Below are 26,599 nucleotides of genomic sequence, written 5' to 3' on the forward strand. Positions count from 1 at the left end.
CAATGTCCTATCTTGTTCCCTGAAACAAACCGTAAAAGACAGGCAGAAGCCAAGCTACTGACTTAGTCTGAGAAGTTTATTGAAGAGGAGAGATGCCCCCCTCTACCTAGATGAGGAGCCTTGAGGGGGCAAGCACTGGGCCTTGCCCTGTACAGTGAGTGGATGCCCGCCTCTTATCTTGAGTCCAGGACTTTCAGGAGGAGCCATCACACCACCTTGTTGATGATGACACCCAATTCTTCAATCTCACACTGGACTTCATCGCCCTTCTGCAATGGAGTGGTCGCCAGGTTGTCAGACCTTAGTCTGACACACACAAATCTAACATACATTCACAGGCCTGGGTTTCTCAAGCCTGAGCCATGCCTGTCAGGCCTCTGGGTCCTCCCTTTCCTCCTTTTAGCCAACCTACCTTGAGAAAGACCGGAGGTTTCCTGAATACACCAACACCTGGGGGGGTACCCGTCAAGATGATGTCCCCGGGGTAAAGGGTGACGAACCTGGGGCAAGCAAAAGGGCCAGGTGAGACCAGGGGCCGAGGGGCCATAGCCAGGGATGGAGGGCTCAGCTCAGCTGCAGGTAGCTGTGTAGGGCAGGGCTTCATCTCACTTACTGGGAGACCCAGGCTATCAGCTCTTCTGTCTTAAACACCATCTGATTGGTGTTGCTGCTCTGGACCACCTCCCCATTCACCCGGCAGCAGATCTTTAAGTTGTGTGGATCTGAAATGCATAAAACACCACCTTGGACCTCTTCCTGCTTTTCCTCAACTTTACCTGGATGTGTCCCAGACCCTCCAGGGTGAGGGAAAAAATGGCAATTTTGCCTTAAAATATGGACGTCTATCCACAGCAAAGACTGACAATAATAAAGACTCAGCACCTGTAATGCAAAAAGGAAACTGCAGGAGCAGGGCAGTGAACCTCTGGCACCTGACTGGCAGGTGGTGGCTCACCAGTAAGTGTCCTGGCTAACCACATTTTTATCTTAACTTTTGTTTCACACATTCACAAACACACCCTCTTAGAGCGGCCAGAACACAATCTAACTTCACTGTTGATTGACGGCTAAATGCCCTGGACACACACCCCAACCCAAATGGCCATGCTTTGCCCTTTGCATCATGGCCTTTCTTCCTGGCACCTGGTGCCCTTGCTACTGGTAGCCAGTGTTGCCCTGGCCACAGGGGCTGGGCAAGGTCCTGTTGGTCTTCTGTCTCCCTGACAGGAAAATGCATGGCCTTTGTGACAGCCATTCTCTGTGATGCTCAAGGGCCAGCTTTGCTTCCTTCCAATCTAAAGACTCCCAGATGGCAGCTAGAGAGAGCTTAACCACCAGGAGGGAAACACTGTTTCCTGTAATTCACTTGCCGAATGCAGATTCACCACCTCTGTGGCTGTGGTCCTCTAGAGGGCGAGGGGATGTGGAAGAAGGCCCACGGGGCCCAGGTTGAGACTTGCTCTGTAGGGAATCAGTGAAAGGCAGCTGGGGAGTGGGGGCTCCACACTGAACTGTCCCCACACTCCCACTTCCTGAGCGTTGCGATTTCTTTGCTCTGACATATCTGAGCAGAGCAAGATGCGTCATCATAGGCGCTGTCAGAGACCTACCTGCTATACTGTCCTTGGTCACCAAAGCAGGACCCAGGGGGCAGAAAGTGTCAAAGGTTTTTCCCAGCAGCCACTGCCTTCCATTGCGTCTCATTTGCCAGTCACGAGCACTTACATCATGTGCCACAGTGAAGCCAGCCACATAAGCCATGGCATCTGTGGCCTATGGGGGCAGAGGATTTGGCCAGATTAGAGATTAGGTAACAGTGACACCAGCCCCCATAACAAAACCTTTATCCCACACTAGTAGCCAGAGCTCACCTAAAGTGTTAGGCAAGGAACAAGGCAGGTGCCCAAGCCGACCGCTTCCTAAGGCCAGGGATAGTGGGTACCACCCACTCAACCTCACCTTGATGTGCTTGCCTTTCTTCCCAATGACCACGGCCAGCTCCACTTCCCAGTCCACCTCCTGCAGTGGGAAAGGAGCATAAACCGCCTGGCCCTGGGCCTCTCCCAGTGCTGAGGGGCTGCACACATATCTTGGGTCTGGGCCCCCACCAGTGGGGTCAGCTGCTGGCCCTCAGTCATAAAATGAACCAGAGTGGCAGGGGGCGTGATTTGTACACCCATAAACCTTGGGCAATGGCAGGCAGCACCACTGATGCAGGTACAGTTCCCATGGTGACTAGAGGAGCAACACTGGTCTGTGGACTGAATTTATAAGTCACTCTTGCCTGGCTGGTGTGGCTCAGTGGTTGAGCGTTGACCTATGAACCAGGAGGTCATGTTTGATTCCTGGTCAGGCCGTATGCCTGGGTTGTGGGCTCGATCCCCAGTAGGGGACGTGCAGGAGGCTGCCAATCAATGATTTTCTCTCATCATTGATGTTTCTATCTCTTTCCCTCTCCCTTCTCTGAAATCAATAAAAATACATGTTTTTTAAAAGTCACTCTTAATACTTCCAAAAAAGGATGGATACCAAGTAATAATAGCTAATCCTACTGTGTGCCAGGCACCATTCTAGTGCTTTAATGCATTAACTCAAATGATAAAAAGATCAACAAGCCAATATAAAGGTGGGCAAAAGGCTTGAATAAACAATTACCAAAAATACACAGGCCACAGAAAATGAAACATAATCAGCCTTTCCCGTTTTAGCAAAGTGCTACAAAAAAAGAAACAATCTAACATTTTAAACTGGCTGCTCTTTTGAATGGTCCAGAGCTACTATGAGTATACCTGACACTGACTTTGATCTCTAGCATTGCACCCCACTAGAAAGAACCAGGTTCCTTGGGGAAATGGCTAATTCCAGGTCTAATATACTAATGAGCCTGTGCTGTCTTAGACAGAAAGCAAGTAAGTGCTCAAAAAGTGATGGGGCTGCAGGCCAACTTGAACCCCCCACTGGCCAAACAGATCATTTGCATGTAAAAAGAACTGTAAGTGATGGATTACAACATGTTGGATAAAAATAAAAATCAGAAATTCACGATACTAAAGGAATGGAGTTTTAAAAAAAAGGAGGCACCTCTTGTTCACAGAATGCCAGCTAATAAAGAATAGAAGGCATGGTGAAAAATCACATTTTTCTAACCCCCAGTGCAATAGAGTAAGGTAAGGATGACCAGGGAATCTTTAGATGAAAACAGTGGGGCAATAAGATAGTCCCAAGGTCTCCAACTACTACAGATTGCTTAGTACCACAGAAATGCACCTTCACAATGGAGAGGTCTAATGAACAGCCAGTAAACCTCAAGTGATCAAACTTTAAGCACCTGACAGGAGTCTCCCAATGGGATGCAGTGTGAGGACACATCTGTGCTATAGACTGCATGTTTGTGTCCCTCCAAATTCATGTCTTGAAACCTACCCCTCAATGTGATGGTATTCGGAGGGGGGGTCTTTGGAAGGTGATTGTCATGAGGGCAGAGCTGCCATGAGGAGGATTATGCCTTTATAGGAGACCCCAGAGAGCTCCCTGTCCCTTTTTACATGTGAGAACACAGGGAAAGACACCTAGGAACCAGGAAGTGGCCTTCCCAGACACCAAATTTATCAGTGCCTTGATCTTGCACTTCCAGTCTCTAGAACTGTGAAAAATAAATGTCTGTTGTTTATAAGCCACCCAGTATATTTTGTTATGGTAGCCCAAATGGACTGAGACACTTGTGTAGAACTCTTGACAAAAATGTTTAACGTAGATCTGATCATGAAGACACAATCAGACAAGTCCAGACCATAGGACATGGTAAGATAACTTGTGTCACAACAGATAGAAAATGGGCTCGGCCAGGGTGGCTCAGTGGTTGAGCATTCACCTATGAACCAAGAAATCCCAGTTTGATGCCCAGGTTGCAGGCTCAATCCCCAGTGGAGGATGTACAGGAGGCGGCTGATCAATGAGTCTCTCATCATTGATGTTCCTATCTCTTCCTCTCTGAAATCAATAAAAACATTTTTTTTTCTTAAAAAAAAAAAAAGGAAAGAAAATGGCAGTAGGCTGTTGGGCAGAGACAGAGGTCAGCAGAGTATGGCCTGTGGGTGAATCCAGGATGCTGCCTGTTTCTGTAGATAAAGCTTTCCTGGAACACAGCCACGTTCATTCATTTATGTATCAGCCATGACTGTGTTCACACGGCAGTGGCAAAGTTGAACTGTTGCAACAGACACTACTGGCATTCAAACTCTAATATTTACTAACTGGTCCTTGGAGAAAAAGTCCATGGATTCCTGTGGATCTGTAGATTATAGGTCCCAAGAGACATAACCAAATGCAATGTGTGACCTTGTTTGATCCTGGGTCAGCAAACAACAAAACAGAACCCAAATTGAAAGTCACCTCCCAGTTGGACTTCATATCAGAGGTTATTCATGATAATATTCTTGGTTGTGATAAAGGTATTATGGTCATGTAGGACATTGTCCTTATTCTTAGAAGGTGCATGCTGAATTTTATAATTGCCTATGATGAAAGTATATTACTTTTGTAATCCAAATAGAAATAACGGAAAGTTCTCTTCTATTAATTTTTTCCTGAGGCCAGTCTTATTACTCTATAATCCCCTGTAGTTTCTGTTTAATGCACTATAGGTGGCTCCTGTAAGCTGGGTGCTGCGCCTCTGTGATGGGCCCCAGTGACTTGAGAGGGCCATGGGGAGGCACCGACCTGGCTCTCAGGCGGGAGGATGACCTCATCGTAGGGCCCCACGATGGAGCTGGCAAACTTGCTGAAGATGATGGGCTCCTTGGGCACGGGCACGTTCTGTTCCTTGCAGTGGTCCACGTAATTCATGCCCACACACACCACCTTGTCTGGCCGTGTGACTGGAGCCAGGAAGGTCACCTCTGACCGTGGTAAGACTGGCAATTGGGCAGCCAGGGCTCTGCAGAGACCAGAGCAGGAGAGAGGGGCTGGATGGGAGCAGGCTGGCAGTCCTGGGCATGCTGGGGAGATCCCACAGCAGCTGCAAGTTTTGCTGTTTATATTTTTTAGATCTATCAACCATCAGAGTCAGTGTGAAAATCAAGGCCAGCTATTGTCCTTTGACATCAGAGCATGGTTTAATATTTATCCAAGGTGGATTTCCTTTTCCCCATCAGGTAATACACATCCATGTAAAGGAATTCAGAAGGTGCAGATGGGAGTAACTGGAAGGTCTTTCTTCTACCCTTTCTCCTAGTCACCCCGCTGTAGCCTTGGAGATACACAGTGTCCTATGCAGCTCTTCACAGCTATTCTATTATTCTCTTGTCATTTTATACTAATGATAGCACACTATATACACCTTACTAAAAATACAGATACATTTTAAAGATCTCGCCATAACAGTTTATTATGGCTACGTACTACTGCACTATAGAGACACACTCAATTCCCTGTTGACGGATACGGAAGTAGGTTCCAATTTTGGGAAACATACTCTTACCAACACTGTGTACTGTCAAACATTTGTGTTTTTTCCAGTTTAATAGGTAAAACGATATCTCAAAGTGGTCTTTACTGTTCATCAATACCTTTAGACCAAATGCCACAGGGCTCCTCTGCTTCAGGGAAGTCACCATCTAATCTAGCCCAAACCCAAGAAAACCTCCATGCAATTCTCTTTTCCCTAAGAAGCCAAGAGTCCAATCACTCCTCCAACTTCTCAAGATGCTACTTAGGACCCCGGGTCCCACACCTCTCGGGCAGGCAGCAACTTCACCCCCAGGGAAGTTGTGATGAAGTGGAGTTTGTGGTCTTTGGATAATCACCCTCCCTGGGCCCCACTATACACTGCGGCTGCTGTCAGATAAGATTTCTAAGCATCTTTATTTACTAAGAGAACAGGTGAGAAAGGGAAGCCGAGGCTACCCTGCTTCCCTGCAAAAGAGCTACCTGCTGGTTCTGTTTCCCAGGGCAACCACCACAGGGTGATACTGCCTGCTGATTTACCTTCTCGCCACTGAGAGAGTGGACTCTCCCTGCTCCAGGAACTCTACCATGGTCTTGGGCAGTGTGGGGTCAAAGGCATTGAGGTTGATGACCCCTCCGCCATTCCCTGACTCCAGGCCCAGGTGAGGTCCGGTCAGGTGGGGTGCCTGGAACTGCACCAGTCTCATGTCTCTGGAGGGTTGAAAGGGCCAGCGCTGAGTCTGTAGCAGAGCTGTGAGCAGCCTTCTTCTAGCAGAGAACAGCATCAGTCTATGGAGAAAACAGTGGGTCACAGGGTACAGAGGGAGCTGGGAGCCATCAGCAGGATCCCAAATGTTCCTCGAGTTCCAGCCCCCAAGTTCTGGCACACCACATGGAAGTGGTCTGGATTTATAAGTTATTTCACCCTCTACGCTTCAAAAGGTGGTTTTTTGCTCAATTCGATGCACATAATGAAACCTTTCTAGAGGAGCAACTACTTCATGTCAGGCCCTAAGCTAGGTGTCAGGGAATCCAGCGTTCCTTCAGTGCTTTTTGAAAGCATACACTGTACCTGCACCACTAAGGCAAACAGTCTAGATCAGACATACTCAGCCCTGCCATTCTGCTCACAAGGAAAAGTGATGTTAACAATGGATAGGATTCAGCAATGGGACTCCTGCTGTGACAATCAAGGGTCCTGCAAGTGTGACCAAGGCAGTGTGACCAAGTGGTTTTGTGACCTTGGATAATCACCCTCCAGGGCCTCAATTCACCCCTTTATAAATTGAAGCTGCTGTCATATAAGATTTCTAAGGCTCTTCAGTAAAACAGGTGAGAAAGAAAAGCTGGGGCTACCCTGCTCCCTTGCAAAAGAGCTCCCTGCTGGTTTGGTTTCCCAGGGTAGGGCTTTGTCTAGTTTCTTGAGGAAGTGATGCTGGGCTGGGCTGGGCTAAGATGAGGAGAACTAGGAATTAGGTAAGAGTGGGGCCCACCATAGGCAAATGAGCACTGGGAAAAATGGCTTCACACCTGCCATAAGCAATTCTTTAAATGACAATTTGATTGTTACCCTCCTACTTAAAATGCTTCCCCCTGCTCCCATTACCAAGCCACAATCCCCCTGCTCCAGCCTTCCAGGAGCTGCCCCCACCCGCCTCTCCAGACAGTAAATGCTTAGTTTTTCCTGCTGGAGCCCAGGCTGCCTGAGGGAAAAGGCTGCAGACAAAGGGCAGGGCCCAGGCCTGACAGGCCTCACCAGGCTGTCTCCTCTCCGCTCTGGGGCCTCGCCTGTCTCTCTCACCAGTCGGTCTCACGGTGGAGTCCACTGTGCCTGGCACGCAGAGGCTCTCAGCTATTCTCTGTTGAAGGAACAAATGCCTGAAGCAGGGGCTGACTTTTCACTACTTGGGAAAGCTTGGCGATTGTCAACCTCAGGAGGCATGGCTGTGCCCTCCTTCTTCCAATCACCTAGAAGGTACCAACAGGGCTCAGACCCTGTTTCAAGTTCCAGTTCACTCAAAGAGAAATCCCTTTTGATTTATTTCTAATCTAAGTCTGACCTCCAAACAATCCCTCCCCTACCTGGCTCCTTGCTTTTAAATTCAGCCCTTTCTGCTCAGGCATGTGGAGGGTAGTCCCAGACTCCTGGTCCTCATCTAATGATTCAATCGGCCTTGTTCAGTTAGAGACACATTAGACCCAGGTAACTGATCTAACTATTGTGCTGGCCAATGAGTCTGACCAGAAAAATGGGGCTTCAAGCCTCCTGCCCTCCTGTCTTATATAACCCAATCTGCCACCGATAAAGGTTGGTCTAGCCCAGTGGTCGGCAAACTAGGCAACAGAGCCAAATATCAACAGTACAACGAATGAAATTTCTTTTGAGAGCCTAATTTTTTAAACCTGAACTTCTTCTAACGCCACTTCTTCAAAATAGACTCGCCCAGGCCGTGGTATTTTGTGGAAGAGCCACACTCAAGGGGCCAAAGAGACGCATATGGCTCGCGAGCCGCAGTTTGCCGACCACAGATCTAGCCAAAGTGGGTGCACTCAGACACTGCACCTGGTAAAATACATACAACAGTAATCACTCCCACTGAATGCCAGGTCTCATTTAAGTGCTTTATCCACAATGTCTCATTTATTTTGATAATTGTGAAAGGTAGGTATTGTTAGTCCATTTTACAGGCATAAAAACTAAGAGTTAGAGAGGTTAAGGGATTTCCTATGTTCCCAAGGAGGGGAAAGAGCTGGGACTTCAATCCATGTCCAGGTGACATTGAAGTTCTTGGTTCAGAAACCAGGTGGTGTACAAGCAACATAATCTAGCTTTAGCCCACCCCGCCTAGGGCACTTTAGCCCATAAGACTGGGTGAGAAGCAGGGTCCTCCAAAAGATCCTCATGCCCAGACACTCTGCCTGCTCTCAGCCACGCTCAGGGGAACCTGCTGGCTGCCTACCGCCTCTGGGATAAGGCTGGTTGCTCACCTGCTCTCCAAGATAACCCCAGCCCACACTGTGCCCTTCCCACGTGAACAGCACATGCAGGTTCTCGCTCGTCCTACCACAAACCCCTCGGACAGTGCGCCCCATTTTACAGAAAGGGGCACTGAGGCCTCCAGAGGAGCCGTCACCTGCCAAGGTGTCAGTGAGAATGTGGCCCCGGCGCATCAGCTGTTCGTTCCCTCTCTGCAGCAAAGCCCGAGCTCGGTCCAACCCTGACAAAGGATGCAGGGACGTGAGGAGGAAACAGCACCCAAGTGTGCACCTGGGGACAGCGTCCCACCGTCAGTCCCCACGCATTGCGCCCGGGCCAGCCCCTCGGTTTCCCTACATGCTCAGCTAGGTCCCCTGCATTCAGTGGGCGCTCACGAGCGCCCGGCGGCGTGGTCCGAGTGGCGGCCCGAGGTCCAGTCCTGGCCTCGCGCGGGGGATGCCCCCACGCCGGCCCGAACCCGACCTACCTGGCCGCGGCGGGTGTCGGGAGCGCGCCCTGCGCTATCGGACCAGGCTCGCGGGGCTGGGGGCTGGGGTTGGCGGGCGCCAAGAGACTTGTGTCACCGACTAGGACCCGCAGGGGGACCTCCGCTGCAGCGCGTCCTCGGCTTCTCGGATAGGACGTGGGCAGAGGCGGCGCTCCGGGTGACGTCCAGAACGACGGCCAGTAGCAGGGCGCTGCGTCCTGTCCCGGAAGTCACGTGCGGAGGGCGGGCCCACGCTGGAGGGGCGGGCCCAACGCTGGAGGGCGGGCCCGCTGGAGCCTGCAGGCCTCTGGGTGGTACCCGCGGGAGCCGGCAGGATGGCACCCTTCTCTCACAGCGACGTGAAAACGAGTCTTCCTGACGTTTTGTGCCCTGACCCTGGGCGCCGCGCTCCCCTCCCCGTGTCGGGTCCCTGCCTCTGAGCAGGGCACCATTTCCATCGTTGGGCAAATGCGGTAGAACAAACCAAATTATAGCGCGCTGGTTGACAAAGGCAAATCTCTGGCGTGTTATTTAGGAGAGGAGGGATGATTGCACCCATTTTACACACGGGACACCTGAGGCTGGAAGTGCTTCGCGCAAGCTGACACAGGCAGTGAGCAGGGGAACCACCATTTTTGACCCCAGGTCCAGCCTTTTACACCCATCCGCAGCAGCCCCGTCTTCACATGTTCTGTGTTGGGCTCAGGACAGGATAGTGGGAGGCAAAATCTCCAGCGTCAGAGGACAGGCATTCTCCTGAAGAGGTGGTTTAATTAGCCAGGCAGTTACAACCCAGCTCTCCAGGCCTCTGGCAAATGAGGACCTATACTGGGAAAGGGGCTCTGGGCAAGAGGTCCAAGACTTAATCAAGGGCCAGATAATCAAGGGCTTCAGTTGTCCCAAGAAGGCGACTGGTCATCCTCCAAGGAAAGGTGTCTGAGTGGGTGGCACGGCGGAGAGCAGTGGTGGCTGGTGTGCAGCGGAGATGATTAGAGATCAGAGATGTTCAGGAGGTAGAACTGACAGTCCTTAGTGATGACAGGAGTTGGGAGTGAGCGGGAAGGAGGTGCAAGGCTGCCTCCTAGGTCTCTGGCCTGGTGATGGCAGTGCTATTCGTGGAAACAAGTTCCGGAGAGACAGCAGCTCTGGGGGAGGATGGTGAGCTGGGTTTTGGATGGGTTGTATTTAATGTGCCTGTGGGACATTCAAGTGGGGACTGCAGAGTGGGCAGTTGCAGCGTGGGGCTCTAGTCTGGCTTCAAGATAGAAAGAGGTCAGCATAGAGATAGAAAGGAAGACTGTGGGAGTGAGTGTGAACAGGGGGAATGTCCTAGAGAGCCTGGCATAACCCTAGCAGGAGACCCACCCGGTAAGGGTGGGCAGCACCAGAGGAGCAATCAGAAAAACTGCAGGGAACAGGGAGGCAGGGGAACGCATAACTTAGGCAGAGTCGGGGAGCCACGCCTTCCAAATGGCAAGGAGAGGAGGACTTCTGCTTCTGGACAAGATGGAGTAAGAGGGACAGGATTTACCCTGCATGAAACAAGAAACTCAGACAAAATATGCAAAACAATGGTTTTCAAGAAATTGGACATCAAGTAATGAAGAACAGTGATATCAGACAGGAAACAAATGAGACCCTAAGGCTGCCCCTGCTTAATGCTTTGAGAGGGTTTCCAGGCTGTGGCAGAAGGAGGGTGGGCCAAAGTGGAGCCTGCATGCCCCATGAGCTGCAGAAATGGAGCCGAGGCCCGGTAAGACCAAGGAAGCTAGAGTTTGCAGGACAAAGTACTGGAGAGAAGAGACCCGGGCATTCTGTAGAGGTTCCCCCTCAAGTGACCAGCAGAGTCCTGAGCAGTGCATGTCTGCGAGGCAACTACCTGAGAACAGGGAAAGAATCATCGAGAAGAATCAGAGGGAACAGTGTCAAGAGATTGCACAAGGCCAGGAGCAGTGCCTCTTCCCACTAGTCAGATTGGAAAACTCAGAAATCTCCGGACATGGGGTAGAGTACTCATGAAGGTCTAGCCTCCATAGGGAGGTGGGGAGTAATGCCCCACAAATCATAAAACCAAGATCCACCAGGATCGAACGCTGCAAGTAGCTTAATTACATCACAGGCCAAGCTCAATAATGTTTATAGAAATAAATAAAAAATATCCAGCAACCAACAAGGTCAAATTCACAAGTTCTGATATCTAATCAAAGATAGCCCAGGCTTGGAAAGAAGCAGAAAAACATGGCCCATAGCGGGAAGAATCTAGCATTTTAATGGAACTCAGAACTGACAGATGTTAGAATTAACAGACAAGAATATTATAACAGTTACTACAACTGTACTCCATCTGTTCAAAGTTAATTAGAAACATGGAAGATAGTTTTCAAAGGGATCCAAAGCAAACGTCCATTGATGGAAACTACAATATCTGAGATGAAAAGTGCACTAGATGGGTTAATGGCAGAGTCGACATTGCAGAAGAAAAGATGAGTGAATTTGTAAACAGGTTAATTTGTACTAACCTGCTGGCTGGAGCCGAAGTTACCAACACAAAGGGAGAGAGGAGAGGCATCCATTCTGTTCTCCATGCCTTTTAGAAGCACAGAGTTGCTTTTTGGGCCACAAACATGCGAATGTACAAAAAGATGGCACTTGTAGACACCAGGGCCTGGGGACTGTTCAAACAGGAGTGCCCCAGAAACGTGACCACGGCAGAGCTGGGAGAGCACGGCCTGCTCCCCTTGGAGAAACAAAACGGAGAAATGGGTTCTCCACTCCGAGAGCCTGGGGGCTGTCGCAGTCTTACTTGGCGGGCCACTAGCTGGCAGTGGCAGTCTGGGGCTGACTGATGGCCTGCTCTCTGGGGCCTTATTTTTAGTTTCTGGATGTCTTCCTGTATTTGGTGATTTTTCAAAACGGGGACAGCACTGCCTGGTTTCGTTAGTGAAACTCCAAGGAGTAGGATTCAGCCAGAATTGCTCAGGACAGGAAAGTGGGTGGAGGAGAGCTGGGCTGGGTGGGGTAGGGGTGGGTGCTCCAGAAGGAGGTGCCCTACAGTGCAGGCCACGTGTTTCAAACAGACTTTGACCCCGGTGCCTCCTGAGCTGGCCCCTGACCCAGCAAGCTCACCTGGGCTGTCCGCTCCACGGCAGCGGCTCCTTCCCTGTAGCCTTCGGTGCAGCAGCATCAGTGGCCACGCCCTCCCCATGTTTCGCCGCAGGGCCCTCCTGGGGCCCCCACGGGTGAACCAGGGCTTCTGCTGGCAAGAGCCCACAGTCTGGCAGGGAGACAGCTGGGCGTGTTGTCCTGACCCCCTTCCCTCAGGGCTCACTGACATCTGGAAAGCACATTCAGCCCCACGGCTGAGCTTGACATTAAGGGCTGTAGCAGATGAGAAATGTTAAGCGAGCTTGGGACGGAGTGTTGGGGGTGGGGAACCTATGAGCGGCTCACATGGTGACAAATCTGAGATTGGGAGGGGCTTGCTTAAGGTATAGTTTGATTTTGAGCTCAAGGGCTGAACCCTGCCCCCTCCCCCTTGCTTTCTCTGTCTCCATCCCTCAGCCAGCTTACCCTTCTTCTGCTCTGGCTTCATTCCCTGGCTCCTCCAGTTACCAAATAGCAGCTCCAGCCCCACGACTCAGGCCCCTGAAGCTTCAGATGGTGAGGAGCAGAGCCTTTCCCAGCATTCCCGGCTTGGATTTCCCTTGTCCCCCTTGGCTCCAGGTGCCCACCCTCAACCAACCACTCTGAGCAGGGAAGACATGTACCAACGGGCTGAGGGCTGGCTTGGAGTTAGGGTCCCCGACTTTCTGGATAGAGAGAGGGAGGGATCCCCAGGGAGACTGGGGGCTACTGCCAGAGGAGGGGAATGCTAGAGAGGCAGCAGGCTGGTGTCCAATCAGCTGGCCTTCCTCAGCACACACATGAGACTGCATGAGAGAGACGCTCCTGAGGCCTTTACTGCCAGGGCAATGGATGGGCCATCTTGGTCAGAGGGGTGGGGTATGCATAGATTCTGCATCCAAAAGACAGTTTGGGAATTTTCAAAGCCAGCCCAGAGAGCTGAGCTGAGGGGCCCTGGGCCTGAGTCCAGCTGTGAGAGCGAAGATGGGTAGGGCAGGGTGAGTTAGAGGATGCTGGGGATTCCTGGTCAGGAATAGACAGAGCCAAAAGGCACCCAGCAGACAGCAGGGAGCCCAGTTCTAGCACTGATGGCCCTGGGCAGTCAGGGGAGCCGTCGGGGGAAGTTTGTGGGTTGCATGGCCTCCACCACCACCCAAGAGAGGGCTGCATGTAGTGCCTGCTCAGACTGAACCTGAGTATATTCCAGGCCCATCCCAGGCCTCCTATCAGGCCCACTCCCATTACAGGACCTCTCAGCTCTGGACAAGGTCTAATTCGGCCTTTATCTTCTCTTGGAGATTTATGCAATTTCCCCATGTAAGTGGGCAGAGTCTGAGTGAGATGGTAGAGAGTTTCTTCCAGACGCCCTCATCTTGGCCTTATGTAGGCACAGGATAACTGCTGGTCATGCTGGCTCTGGGACTGGCCATAGTCACCTCCCTGTGCAGTTTGGGCCCCACCTATATCCCACTCTCCTCTCCAATCTCAGAACCTGTCTGAGCTCACTCTGCAGGCAGCTGGCCTCTGCATGTTCCCTTTACGACCAGCTGGTTCAGACAGTCCATGTGACTGTCGCTGACCCAGGTGAAACCAGAATTTGTGTTGTTTTCAGTGAAAAGAGTAATCTAGAATCTAGATTTTTGAATACTCCATATTATTGGAAACTAATGAGCCTGTATTTTTTTCATCCTCACCCGAGGATATTTTTTCCATTGGTTTTTAGAGAAATTGGAAGGGAGGGGAGAGACAGAGAGAGAAAAACATCAGTGTGAGAGAGATGAATCAACTGGTTGCCTCCTTCATAAGCCCCGACTGGGGCTGTACGTGCCCTAGACCGGAATTGAACCTTAGACCCTCAGTCCATGGGCTGATGCTCTCAATACCAAGCAAAATCGGCTAGGCCAAGAGCCCATTTCTTTTTATTTTAATGTTAAACCTTGCATTTATTGGATAAACCCAAATATGCGATATGTTACATTTATCATGTATATGTACATTATTGAAATGATGACTAATATTTTGATTTTTACCTCTTTATTTATAGTTGACAAGGTCCTATAATTTTCCCCTAATCCTATCTCCATGACTGATTTCCCAGGGGTCCTTCTAGACTCCTCACTGCCATTATAGCCACACAGAGGACACAGCCAGCCATCCCCTCTGCACTGAGTGTCAGGAACAGGAAAGTGCTGAGTAGATGCACAAATTGATGGATGGATGATGGATGGATGGTGGATGGATGATGGATGGATGGATGATAGGTAGATGGTGGATGGATGGATGGTGGTTGGTGGATGGATGGATGGTGGATGGATGGTGGGTGGATGGATGGATGGTGGATAGATGGATGATGGATGGATGATGGGTGGGTGATGGATGGATGGCAGATGGATGGTAGGTAGATGATGGATGGATGGTGGTTGGTAGATGGATGGATGATGGATGGTGGGTGGATGGATGGATGGTGGATGGATGATGGATGGATGGTGGATGATGGATGGATGGTGGATGGATGGTGGTTGAATGATGGATGGATGGTGGGTGGATGGTGGATGAATGATGGATGGTGGATGGGTGGATGATGGATGGATGATGGATGGATGGTGGGTGGATGATGGATGGATGATGGATGGATGGTGGGTGGATGATGGATGGATGATGGATGGATTGTGGATGATGGATGGATGGTGGATGAATGATGGATGGTGGATGGGTGGTGGATGGATGATGGATGGATGGCGGGTGGATGGATGGATGGTGGAAAATGGATGGATGGTAGGTAGATGGTGGATGGATGGTGGATGGATGATGGATGGGCTTTCCCTATTTTGAGCTCTTTGGCCCATCGTGAATGGGATATTTCAGTGCTTATACCCAGCTTGGAGTCACTGTCCTGACTCTATTCTTTAATGGCTGAGAGGTCTTAATACCTTTCAGCTCGGCTTCCCCATCCCTCCCATCAGGCTGTGACCAGGGTGAATGGGCTCCACATAGTGGCCAGCCAATGGCAAATGCAGGCCATCCCATCCCCAACAGCAGTCAGGCGGCTCCCTTGCCAGGAGTGTGCCAAGGCCCTCGGTTTCAGGTGGGGTGGAGCTTTCAGGGTGTGTGGTGGTAGGGGGTCCTCTCATCTTCCCTCCTAGCTCCTGCTGAGACGCTCATCAGGCAAAGCTGGTGACCCAGAGAGGCTTGGTCTCGTCGCTGTGATGATGTCACATGGCCTTGGATCTGGCCCTTGAAGCACTACCAATACCCCCAGAACCCACCTCTTCTCTATCTCCAAGTTAGGGACCCCCTTTCACTCCTTCCCCAGGTTTTCATTTCTTGCCCCTCCCCTGGCATAATCCTTCCTGAGTTTACACTTTTGAAAATAAAAAGCAGGAAAGGAAGACATCTTCAGGCAAATTCTGTTTTTGCTCTGTGTCCTGTGGCCTCCAGTCCAGGGGACATGCAGAAATGACATCCTGGAACTGGAAGAGAAAAGTGATCTGGGGACAAGATATAAATGGCACCTCCAGAAGGTACCCTGCCCGCTGGCTGTGTGAGGGTTGCAGGCTGGCATTTCTCATAAAGGCTCCCAACTGCGCCCTCCAGGGACATCATATCGGGAGCTTGAAATCCAGCGTAGAAACTGGCTCATGCTGCCATTCGGGGCCTGTTAAACACTCACCAGCATAGCACTGGGCAGGAGCCAGGGATGAGAGCAGAGGTGGGAGGGGCTGGACCAAAACTCACAGGATAAGTCAAGGTGAGTCCCACTCCTTTGTCAAGTTTATTTTATTAAAATATACAGGACTGATGTTGGTGGGCGCTGAGAACAGGAGCCACCCTCCCAGGTGTGCCCAGGGGAGACGCTTCTGCCATGCAGACATGCGGCCAGTCCTCGTCCCAGCGTGGGAGACAGGCCTCTCCTGGCTGGACGGCAGCCAGTCTGGCCGAGGCCAAGGGGGGCAGGGGGATGGTGTGACCCTCTCCTATGACCTGGCCCCTGAGAAGCAGAGCTATACCAGATGGGGGACTGGGCTGGGGGTGGGGGGAGAAGATCCCTGAGCCAGGGAAAGCTGATGCCTCCTGGAGGAAGAGAGGGACCCCCAGTCAGACTGGAGATGGGGTGTCAGTGCAACTCCAAGGGGAGGACCACCTGTGGGTGCCCAGGAGTCCCCATGGCCGAACCAGACCAGTCTCCATGACCTCCGCCATCCCACCCTTTCTTGAAGGCCCTGCTCACCCTGGGCCAGGCCGAGCAGAGGCGGGATGGGAGCCGATGGAATGTATGTTTGGGAATGTTCCTCGGAAGTCCCTGCTGCCTGGGCAGGCAGGGGCAGTCATCTCTCTGTGTGTCCTGGAGGCCCCTGTGGGCCTCCCACCGACTTCAGGCCCCAGCCCTCGCTGCTGTCTCTGGCCTCAGGCGGACATTGGCCCCATCCCAGAGCAGAACCCAGCCAAGCAGAGTCCGGGGTTTGTGCTTTTGAATGTTGGTGAGCTGGGCTGGGGACGGGCTTGAGCCCCAACTGCTCTGAGTCACAGAACAGACCCCTGCTTCCTTCCCTGGGCCACCTGCGGGCCACGGTGTCAGGGCGCCCGGGCCCAGGCTCAGCCCACCTGAGGGGCCTCGTCACGGAAAAGCAGTGTCTTCAGCTCCTCGTGGGCTCCACCTGAGCTCTGGGGGTGCTTGTGCTTTTTGTATCGGGTTGGGGTGAGCCCCTGTGGAGGGTGTCAACACTGCTTCAGGACCCCAACCAGAGGGGAGCGCAACCAACCTGCTGGGCCAAGGGAGACGGAGGCTGAGGGACAAGGGACCGAGCAGCCCTTCCTGGGCTGGATCGCCACCCGGGCTCCTGGGCGGCCAGTCCCTGAGCCACATGGCCTCTTCTTGGAACCTACGATGACTTGGGGCAAACAGTTTAGAGCCTGAGGGGTGGGGGCAGCGCCACCACTGTGTCCCCACTGAGCCAGGCCTGGGCAAGTAGGGGAGGGCTTCTCCCATCTCGTGGGGTCGGCACAGTCTCCTCACATCCTCCACCAGGAAACCCAACCCTGAGCTTAAAGGGCCCCTTCCTGGGATGGAGGGACAGCAGGGATGGCCCCTCATCCTCGCAGCAGAGCTCACCAGGAAACCTTTCCAGGAAGCAGCAGGCTCTGCCTCCATCACTTCTTTCCTAGTCCGAACACCCTTTACCCCGGCTGTCCCTCAGGGTTCTGCGGTGAGGTGCATTCTGGGAGTGTGGTCAGTGGGCTAGGAATGGCTGGGAGACAAGAAGACCAGAGCCTGGCCCATGGGTGGTGTCAAAGAAGGGAAGCAGGAGGGAGGGGCCTTCACTCTGGAGACGAGCCTGCTTTGCAGGGGAGCTGAGCACTTCCCTGTGCACACCCAGCAGCCAATGGCTGTAGACACTGCTCTTCCCTCAGCCCACTGCACAGGCAGCCTCACTCCGCGGGCCTGGGGTGGGCTGGCTGGGGGTGTAGCTCATGTCACCTGGACCCAGCTCCCAACCAGATGCAGCACCCCTCCCCCACCTAGCCCAGAGGAATGGTGCACGCACGTGTGTGTGTGTGTGTGTGTGTGTGTGTGTGTAGCAAACTGTTCACTTTTTGCAAATATATTAGAAAAAAGTTTCTCATGGAGCTGTTCCTGGCAGGATTGAGGTGGTGACGATGGCCACTTGGGGATCCCCCATGTGTCCTAGATGACGTTCTCGAACAGCTGCATGGAGCTCATGATGTTCTCGTCCTGCGTGGAGAGAGGACGAGAGGCTGGGTCGGACCCAGGTGGACAGGGCAGGCGGTGCCCACCTCTGGTCACCTTGAGCAGATTCTGGTCAGGGACCGGCCTCTGCAGGGACCCCTCTGTCTGTGTCCCTGGGCTGGGAGGAGCTGGTCAGGCCCAGCCTGTCTTCAGCCCCAAGGCCTGACTGCAGCTTCTAACGGCCTCCTGGGCTTACAATTCCCAGAATTCACCCTGATAGGCAAGTAGGACAGATGGAGCAACCAAGGCACAAAAGGGCCACATGTCCCATGGACACACAGAGAAGTCACTCCTGGGATCGGCTAACTCACTGAAGGACAAACCTCCCTGGCTGCTCACCCAGCGGAGGCCAAAGGTCATGGACAGGTCACTCTGGGAGCGAGGCAAGTGGCAGAGGTCTGATGCCCTGCCTCCCCGGCCCCGAGGATGCTCTGCAGAGGAGAGTCAGCAAAACTGGGAGGCTCCAGGGGCCTGTCCCCCAGCGTGACCCTGCCCAAGGGCCACATTGCCTCATCACCCCCTGTTGGCCCCACATCTGCCCCCTTTAAGTCAAAGCACGCAAGGGCAGGGCTGAGCTATGGCTTGCCCAAGTGGGCTGCGGCCGGCAGGAGCCGGGGGAGGGGTTCAGATGAAAGAGTGAAAGTGGAGCTTGGGGGTGGGGAGTGGCCTGAAGACTGGCTGGGGCAGGACACAAAGTGTTCTCAACTGGAGAGGACACCTACCTTCTGACAGGTCTCCAGGAACTCATCAATGGTCACTACCCCGTCCTGATTCCGGTCCATTTTCTGCAACCCAAGCCACACCCTCGATGAGTCTGTGTCTCCCCAGGGACAGTCCCTGTCCCAGGCCTGAGGCCGTGGCAGAGGGTGGGCCTCCTCTACCTAACCTATCCCCTCTGTCCCCTACACTGGATCCTCAGCCCCTCGCACCCACAGCTGACCTCTCCCCAGTCTGCCCTCCAGCCCCAGATGCTTCTGACGGCCTCCTGAGCTTACAATTCCCAGAATTCACCTTGATAGGCAAGTAGGACAGATGGAGCAACCAAGGCACAAAAGGGCCACGTGTCCCATGGACACACAGAGAAGTCACCCCAACCCCATTCCTCTTGCAGACAGTTTCCCTGGAGGAGCTGGGGAGCTCTTGGGAGGCACCAGGACACGGCCGAGATGTCAGCTGCCTTGGAATCTATGAGCCCAGCCGGCCCTGAGCCGAGGTTCAGCTGACCAGGCATGCCCATTTACCCTCCTGTGGGAGGGGGAGGCTCAGGGGGGCTCGCCCAGGTGCCCTGAGCAGGAGCCCCTTCCTCTTCTGGCCGCAGCGCTCACCTGGAAGAACCTCTCCACGTGCTCCAGGGGTGCGTCCTCCCGCAGGAGGGGGTAGGTGTGCCGGCCCATCATGTCATAGATGGACTTCATGATGGCCAGCATCTCCTGGAGGGGCGGATGGGCTGGCATGAGTCCAGCTGCAAGGATGGGGGGGGTGCAAGGGCCAGAGGGGAGGGCTGCACCCAAGGGTGGAGAACCCCTCCAGGGCAGGTCTGAGCCAGCTGGAGGCCCCCCTGCTCTGCCCCCGCCCCTGCTCTGCCCAGTGACAGCTCTGACTCTTCAAGAAAGGTCAGAGGTAGATTTTTTGTCTCCAAAATTTGAGACTGTAGCTACTATTTCATATACAAAAAGTGTTTGGGCCAAAAGAACCCAACTGTGGCCCCATGTGGTGAGGGCCCCCCGTTTCCCCTTGATTGGTGGGAGCCAAGGCCAGCCCCACCCTAGGCTTCTCCACCTGTGTCTCCCCAGGCCCTTCTGTAAGAAGGGATGGTCCTAGGACACTTGCAGAACTGAACCCAGATGTGTGGTGAGGGGCACACAGCCCCATGCTCCCTGCACTCAGGGGCCCAGGACAGAGCCCAGGAGAGGAGAAGCCCCTGGCGGCTGTCCCCGACCTGGTCTCTGGGTGGGGGGGGGGGGGGGAGGCAGGACAGCCTGGGCAGCAGCCGTGGGGGCAGGAGGACAGACGGGCCACGCCTCAGTCCCCGTACCTCTTTGGTGATGTAGCCATCCTTGTTAATGTCGTAGAGGTTGAAGGCCCACTTGAGCTTCTCCTGGACTGTGCCTCGCAGGAGGATGGAGAGGCCAACCACAAAGTCCTGGGAGGGAGGGAAGGGGAGGGGTGACCATCTGACTCCGGATTCTGTTTCCAGTTCGCTGTGTGGCTTCCACTGAGTCACAGCTCTAGAGTGAGGGGCTTCCATTACAGAGCAGGCAGGGGTCCATGAGGCTGACAGTGTGTGCGCATGTGCATGTGTGTGTACATATGTGTGCATATGTGTAAATGTGTGTGAGTGTATGCATGTGTGTGTGTGTGTGTGTGTGTGTGTGTGTGTGTGTGGTGGGGATGACATGGTGGCTGATACTGATCATCTCAAGTAAAGCCATTCAAACATATGGTGTCTCAGACCATAATGCATTGTTCTGATGGAGGACACCGGGGGGCACTCTTTCATAAAGGGGTGCCTTCCCTGTAGTTTGCCAGGATCTGCATGTCAGGGTGCTTGAAACCTTCCAGCTTCCAAAGCTAAGCTAACAGTGTTCAATTCTGGGCCAGGACAAACCTCTGAGTGTGGTGGACATTGATTACTAATGTGACAAGACAGATGTTCCAACGGCTTCCACATGGAAATGGCCACTGTTGTGTCACCACAGCTGGGGGGACGCCAGTCTTTCCCTCCACTCCCAGGAAGCCTGCAGGCTGAGCCTCCCGCCCGCGGTCCCCCCGGGGTTTCCTGAGAGAAGGGGGGCAGAGAAGGCCTGTGCCAGGAAGGCGGAGGGGGCAGCCTGTGGAGGGGCAGGCCGTACACCACGGGGCTTAGTCCCCACTCAAACTGTATACTTTCTGGATCTGAGGAAGCCTGTGTCACAAAAGAGAAAGCCGAAGGGAAAGAGAGAAAATGGATTTGGAAGAAACAAAAATTATTACAGGAGGAAAAAACTAAACAAAAACTTTTGGATTTGGAGATTGAAAATCTGACTTTCCTAAAATAAGAACAGGAGGCTATAAAAGAGGAATAACTAAGAACAAGAAAAAGCTTTTGGAAATAAAAAAATAAGAAAGCAAAATGACATACTCGGAAGAATGGTTGGAGAAGCACGTGGAATCTTCCGTGAAGCGGAGGGGGAGGAGGAGGCAGAGCTGGAAAATAGGGGAGAAATGGCGGTAAAGAGAGGCCCCGGAGCAGGAACAGCAGCAGTGCCAGGAGGAAGGGAGGACACAGGCACGAAGGGCGAGAAGTAAGGGAAGACCTCCCACAACGGAGGGCTGTGCCGTGCAGGGCCTGCTGAGGCCTCGCACACCTGCCAACAGCCCGCAGGGTCACCGGCAGGCATGTATCCCGAGGCCATTTCAGAAAACTGGGTGCAAAGAGCGCCTCTAGGCTTTCAGAGAGAAAAACAAAACCAAAGAGAAAAGCAGAATCGAGCCCCGTCCACAGGGCCAGAGGTCACAGGCTTTGCTTTCTGGACAACATTTGGGGGAGGAGGCCAGTGGCCTGATGGCCACCATCCTGAAGGAGCACAGCTTCCCACCACGGCTCTGGTCCCACACAACACGTCAAACAAGAGACGTCTACCTCCCACATACTTTCTTCCTAGATGGCTACTGGAAGACGTGCCCGAGAAGAAAGAGTAAAGTAGGCAGGAGGAGGGTGATGGGACCCAGGAACCAGGAGACCTGAAGTAGGCAAGGGGGGACGAGACCCCCAGGAGGTGCCCAGCCCCAGTGGATGCTGGAGTCTAAGGCTGAGGAGACGTGTCCTCTGGGAGGTGCCCGTCCAGATGGCTGGAGAAGGACCTGGGGTAAGTTAATGATGAGGTCCAGACCCCAGGCAAGTGAAAACTCGGAAAATTGCCAATGGCAGGCAGAGTAAGGATGTGTGCAGAAGAGGAGAGCCACAATGTACTGCAAGGCTTACTGGGCGCAAACTCCCACGATCAGGTAAACCGCGAGTCCTTGTCCAATCTGAATCCTGTACTTCTGTGGGAAGCTGGGGATGGAAAGGTGTGTGCCTGGGAGGCCCCGCCCCCACCACAGGGCAGACGGCCGCAGGCCATGTCTGAGATGCAGTCAGGAAGGAGGAGTGGAGGCGAGCTGCTGCGAGAACAGTGACAGTCAGCTAAAAGAGGAGGCTGCCTCCTCGGGCATGTGGAGCGTTAGCTGCTGTTTTCCAAGGTCTATAACCTGTAATCTATGGGACTCTTGACATCATGTGTGCATTTAGGTGAAGAAAATCAAAGTGTCTCTAGGAAAACCTTGGACAGTCCTTGGAGTTGAGGGCACCGCTGACTCTTGCTGGCGGTTTCCTCAGCAGTGAAGAGTCAAAGCATCGGAGTTCACGCCCCTCCCTCTCCTCTGGGGTCTGACAGGCTCCCTGGTGGGAGGTGTAGGCCTGGAATCCCATACAGGGCCCCGTCTCGCGTGGGCCCCGGGGGCACCGCTGTCTCCCCTCTGGCCTTCACAGACCCGGGTCTGTGGTGCGGAAGCCCTCGTGGTCAACCACCCCGAGGAATGTCCCGTTCAGTGTCCCTCCGTGTGTGTCGTATAGCAGCGATGGTACCAGGGAGAGGTGGTGGCAATGTGCCTTGTGAGCCACTGGCCCATCCTCGGTGACACACAGGTGGCCCCAAGTCCAGCCAGCTTCCCAGTTCTAAATTGCCAACCCACACAGCACAGTAGTGGGTGGGGCCATCGCTAGTTCTGTGACTCCTTGCCTTAAATCCCAGGCATAAGAAGCCTATCACATCCACAGCCCTGCTCTGTGGCTGTCCCTGAGGCAGAGCCCTGGGGGCTGAGGGGCTCCTATAAGCGACACAGTGATGCAGAGAGGCCTCCAAACTAAGACACCCAGCGTGCCCCCGAGGGGTGCGGGGTGGAGCACAGGGCAGGAGCTCAGCCAGGGGTGGGGTTGGGGGTGTGACTGAGGTTGCAGGCCTTCTCCCTGGTTGCTCAGGGGACACTCTGTGTGGTCAGTCACTGGGAGCGGGTCACTTCGGAGGGAAAAGGGTAGAGGTAGCCACAGCCGCCCTGAGACACACACCAGCCATAACTCTCCAAGGGAGCGGTGGCCCTGCAGATGAGTGAGGTGGATGAGCAAGGCCCTGGATGGCATCTGCGTGCAGCACTGTCTGTGCCCAGGCGGGGAGGCCAGCCTCAGGCGCCCTCCTCTGGCACAGCCCGGGGGACCCAGGAGGACCAGAGCAGGAGGGTGGCCCTGAGGGAGAACGTGGGACCACGGCTCCATGCTAAGGTTTGCTGGTCTTGCCCATCTATTTCCTGGTAGTCTTTGGTGAGGGCAGGGAAGTTATAATATTTTCCCATATCAATCCATTTTAATTAATATGGGTCTTGTCTCTCAAGAACATACAAAAACATCGGGATCCCTGTAAATGCCCATAAACGGACCTGAGTTTCCATTTCCAGAACACGTTGGGTCTGAGCCATGAGGGGGCTGAGTGTCATCCCAACCGGCGGGACCCTCCTGGCCTGTGAGCAGCCAGCGTGGAGCCCTGCTGGTGGGCGGTCCCTGGGGAGACACTGCCCTCCTCCTTCCTGGAAAAGCCTCCACAGCAGACCCCGGGGTCAGGGGAAAGGTCATCATGGAGAACACACACCCTGTGGACCCAGAGGCGCTATCTCACATGCAGAGAAGCACGTGGAAGGCCGGATGACACCGGAGGGGACAGCCTGAGAGGTGCCAGGCAGAGGGGCCTCGGCACGAGCACCCTCAACTGAGCCACTGATACAGCCCCCAGAGACCCACCACCACCCTAACGGTATCAAAAGAGCCCTCCCTCGGGGGATGGAGAGTGATGGCCACAGGAGAGGAACCTGGGCCTTCCTGGCACGCCCCCTCCCCTGCCCCCCGGCACAGAGGGGCCCTGCTGAGCAGTCTGAGCCTCTGATTTCAGAACGAGAGAAACCACCACAACGCCCTGGTGTGTACCTCACACCAGCACCCTTCCCACACCCCCTTCCCAGGCATCTCAGGAGCCTCGAGAAGGATCTGCAGAAACTGGTCACAGGGAGGGGCCCGGGGACAGTGAGTTTTCCCTGCTGTCTCCCGCTCTGTGCTGACGGGGTCTGTACTGTGTGCAGGTTCACGGAGAACAGGGAAGGCGCTGGGAACACTGCACATGCTCACACGCACAGGAGCCCTGAGAGTGTGCCGAGGGGCGGGCCCGTGGTCACCCAGGTGGGGTCAGTGCAGCACTGGGTGGGCGGGCACAGAGAGGAATGCAGCAACGTTAGGATGCGATGTCAGAGCTACTATTATCCTCACCCCCTCCCCCCCCCCCCGCCACCTCCACCCCCCACGCCCCCCACCCCCTCCAGCCCTCAGCTGGTCGGGAGGCTTTCCTGTCACCGCCCTTGGCCGAGTGGTTATCGATCACGCCTGGCTCTCAGCATGGGTTTCCTCCCCAAAGAGGTTTCAGCTTTTCACCTGCAGCTATTTTTAGGGGCCTGGGCTCCACAGAGATGCCTCCTTCAAATGATCTTGTGGCCTGGCCTGGGTGGGACCCATGGCCGCCCACACAGAGCCAGGCGAGGCCCTGCTGGGGACACTGTGTGTGTGTGGGGGGGGGGGGGGCAGGCACCCCTTTCTGACAGCGGAGACACCAGGCTGGGATGGCAGGAGCCTGCTCAGGCCAGGGGCTCTGTCTGTTTCTGACAAAGGCGGGGAATTCTGGGGCTGGGGCCTGCAGCCCGCTGTCGGCACAGATCTCTCAGTGGGGCCTCGTCCCTTTCTCCTCTGCAAACTCACCCTGGGTCACTGCCACCTCAGGGTGCCGCAGTGGCTCCCTGGGCTCCCTGGGCTGGACTGGAAGACAAGGCTGGGAATAGGATGGCCAGACAGCAAAACCAAATTCTACTGACTTCACAGTTATGCCGGGCCAGCCAAACACAGTCCACCTGTTCCCCAGGGCACACACGGGTCCATGTACACCAGGATCAGGCCTGACCCTCTAGAGAGCCCGAGGGTGTGAACCAGGACAGAGGGACGCCTGGCATGCCACAGGGGACGTGGGAGGGTACAGCAGAGACCTACCTCGAAGCAGATGGCCCCGTTCCCGTCAGCGTCGAAGGCATTGAAGAGGAAGTGCGCGTAGGTGGTGGCATCTGGAGGAGACAAGGGCACTGGCTGGGGTGAGGTGAGCCTCCTGGCAGCCAAGCCCCCACCTCAGGCAGCCCCACTGGGGGTCCACCTGTGTCCTGAGCTGGGGTACCCCCTTCCAATGGGATAGAGGCAACATCAGGCCTCCAGGAAGCAAGTGGTGGTGGGGAGCATAGAGGTGGAGGTGAGGGTCCCCTCCCCATAAAGGGACACCCGCCCTCTGCAGAACTGCCACAGGGACAAAGTGGGGGCTTTGGGAGAAGCGGGAGCAGGGGTCTGGCCTCAGACTCACCTCCCTGAGGGAAGAACTGTGCGTAAATGAGTTTGAAGGTGTCTTCATCCACCAGGCCCGAGGGACACTCCTGCAGCAGTAAGTCACCCTCAGCAGCCTCGGCCACCCCCAGCCCCCACCCTGACTCCTCCCTCTGAAGGCGCCTACTGTCCAAGGCACTGCTGGGCTCCACTGAGGCCCCAGGAGAGCCTGGTGGTTGGGGGGCGAGGTAGGAGGGGTAGGTAGGTGTGTGTGTGTGGGGGGGGGGGGTGGCTGGTCCCCTTGGGCCAATCTGGTCCCTCGTACACCCTTCCCTTGTGCCAGCACATAGACACGCAGAAAGGAGCCCGGGGCCTTCACAACACTGACTCGGGGGCTTGGTCCACACACTCCCCAGACTGGTCTCCCACAGAACATGAGCCTCATCAAGGCCCCAGGATATTTGCTATTCCATGGAAGTTTCTAGAAGGCCTGCCTGAGCCAGAACTCCCCTTCCTGGAGGCAAGGGTAAAAGGGTTGGGTGGGTCAGGGCCTCTCCTGAGGGGTGGGGATCACTCACATTCTTGAAGCCCCTATAGAGGGACTGCAGCTCCATCTTGGTGAACTTGGTCTGTGCCTGCAGCTGCTCCAGCCCCTCTGGCTGGTGGCGCACCATGGACAGCTCCAGCTCACTGTCGCTGCTATCTGGAGGGGCACACAGACCCAGGAGGGTGGAACATGTACTCCCCGCCCCGCTTCTCCTTCTTGCTAGGGAGTGGGTGCCAGACCAGGGGCTGATGTCGGGGGTGGAGGGACTCCCCTTGCATGACTATTGTGCATACACAGGCTTCACACTGCACAAATGGAGGGGCTATAGTGGAGCAGCACGCTCAGGCCACGCTGCCCCCTGGCCTCACACACAGTGGGCCGTCCCTACTCGTCTCACCTGCAGCCTGACCACCCTATTAGCCACACAGCAGGACAGGGGCTGGGAGCTAGCTCTGCCCTTGAAAGACACCGAACAAGGGGAGACAGGAGGGATAAAGACAGCAAGACAGGCTCAAGGGACCCTCAACCTTCAAGACCCAATTCATGGCCACCCCCTCCATGCAGGCCTCCTGGATTTCTGCCAGGAATGGGGAGAGGACCCCTCATGGCCCATTCAGCCTACCACACTGCTGCTTGGCTACATTTGGTGGGGGGACTTACTCACATTTGGCCATGAGGTCAGACCTCAAAGGCCCATTGGGCAGGGACAGTGCTTTTCTTTAATAATAAGACATCCAAATGTTAACTAATTGCAGCTGCCTCTCGGCAGTGTGGGGAGAGCATGGATTTCAGACGATCTACTTTTTTATTTATCTTTTGTTTTTTACCCTTTCCTAAATTTTCTTGGTGTGGTATGCATC

The 26,599-nt window shown here is 54.3% G+C and overlaps 2 protein-coding genes across 3 annotated transcripts in view; both read right to left on the reverse strand.

The window, feature by feature from the left end:
* Window positions 1-117: 117 nt before the first annotated feature.
* On the reverse strand, window positions 118-9,104 carry LOC307112080 (oxaloacetate tautomerase FAHD2A, mitochondrial). The gene is made up of 8 exons (XM_079792454.1): window positions 8,910-9,104; window positions 5,986-6,234; window positions 4,720-4,936; window positions 1,960-2,019; window positions 1,611-1,773; window positions 614-722; window positions 413-500; window positions 118-269 (listed from the first exon to the last, which is right to left on the reverse strand). The coding sequence occupies exons 2-8, from the start codon at window positions 6,228-6,230 to the stop codon at window positions 207-209; spliced, it is 945 nt and encodes a 314-aa protein (XP_079648580.1). The 5' UTR covers window positions 6,231-6,234; window positions 8,910-9,104; the 3' UTR covers window positions 118-206.
* Window positions 9,105-17,715: 8,611 nt separating this feature from the next.
* The window catches only part of KCNIP3 (potassium voltage-gated channel interacting protein 3), a gene marked incomplete at both ends in the record, with an annotated part of 61,153 nt that continues 52,269 nt past the window's right edge, over window positions 17,716-26,599 (reverse strand). Inside the window, 7 exons of one of the 2 annotated variants that reach the window (XM_079792471.1) lie at window positions 17,716-17,763; window positions 18,501-18,563; window positions 19,104-19,208; window positions 19,814-19,921; window positions 24,875-24,945; window positions 25,233-25,302; window positions 25,771-25,891. In XM_079792471.1, the coding sequence (XP_079648597.1) occupies window positions 17,716-17,763; window positions 18,501-18,563; window positions 19,104-19,208; window positions 19,814-19,921; window positions 24,875-24,945; window positions 25,233-25,302; window positions 25,771-25,891 (586 nt within the window). Of the gene's footprint in view, window positions 17,764-18,500; window positions 18,564-19,103; window positions 19,209-19,813; window positions 19,922-24,874; window positions 24,946-25,232; window positions 25,303-25,770; window positions 25,896-26,599 lie in introns of both variants that reach the window. The other variant, XM_079792472.1, reaches the window with a different exon arrangement.

The sequence above is a fragment of the Cnephaeus nilssonii genome, assembly GCF_951640355.1.
Source record: "Cnephaeus nilssonii genome assembly, chromosome: 15".
Classification (NCBI taxonomy): Eukaryota; Metazoa; Chordata; class Mammalia; order Chiroptera; family Vespertilionidae; genus Cnephaeus; species Cnephaeus nilssonii.

Excerpts from the sequence above, each read along its gene's own strand:
- LOC307112080 (XM_079792454.1), bottom strand. The coding sequence starts at position 6,230 with ATGCTGTTCTCTGCTAGAAGAAGGCTGCTCACAGCTCTGCTACAGACT. Across the intron at positions 4,937-5,985 it reads ACTCTCTCAGTGGCGAGAAG|AGCCCTGGCTGCCCAATTGC; the intron begins GTAAATCAGCAG and ends TGGTCTCTGCAG. Across the intron at positions 1,774-1,959 it reads AGAAAGGCAAGCACATCAAG|GCCACAGATGCCATGGCTTA; the intron begins GTGAGGTTGAGT and ends CTGCCCCCATAG.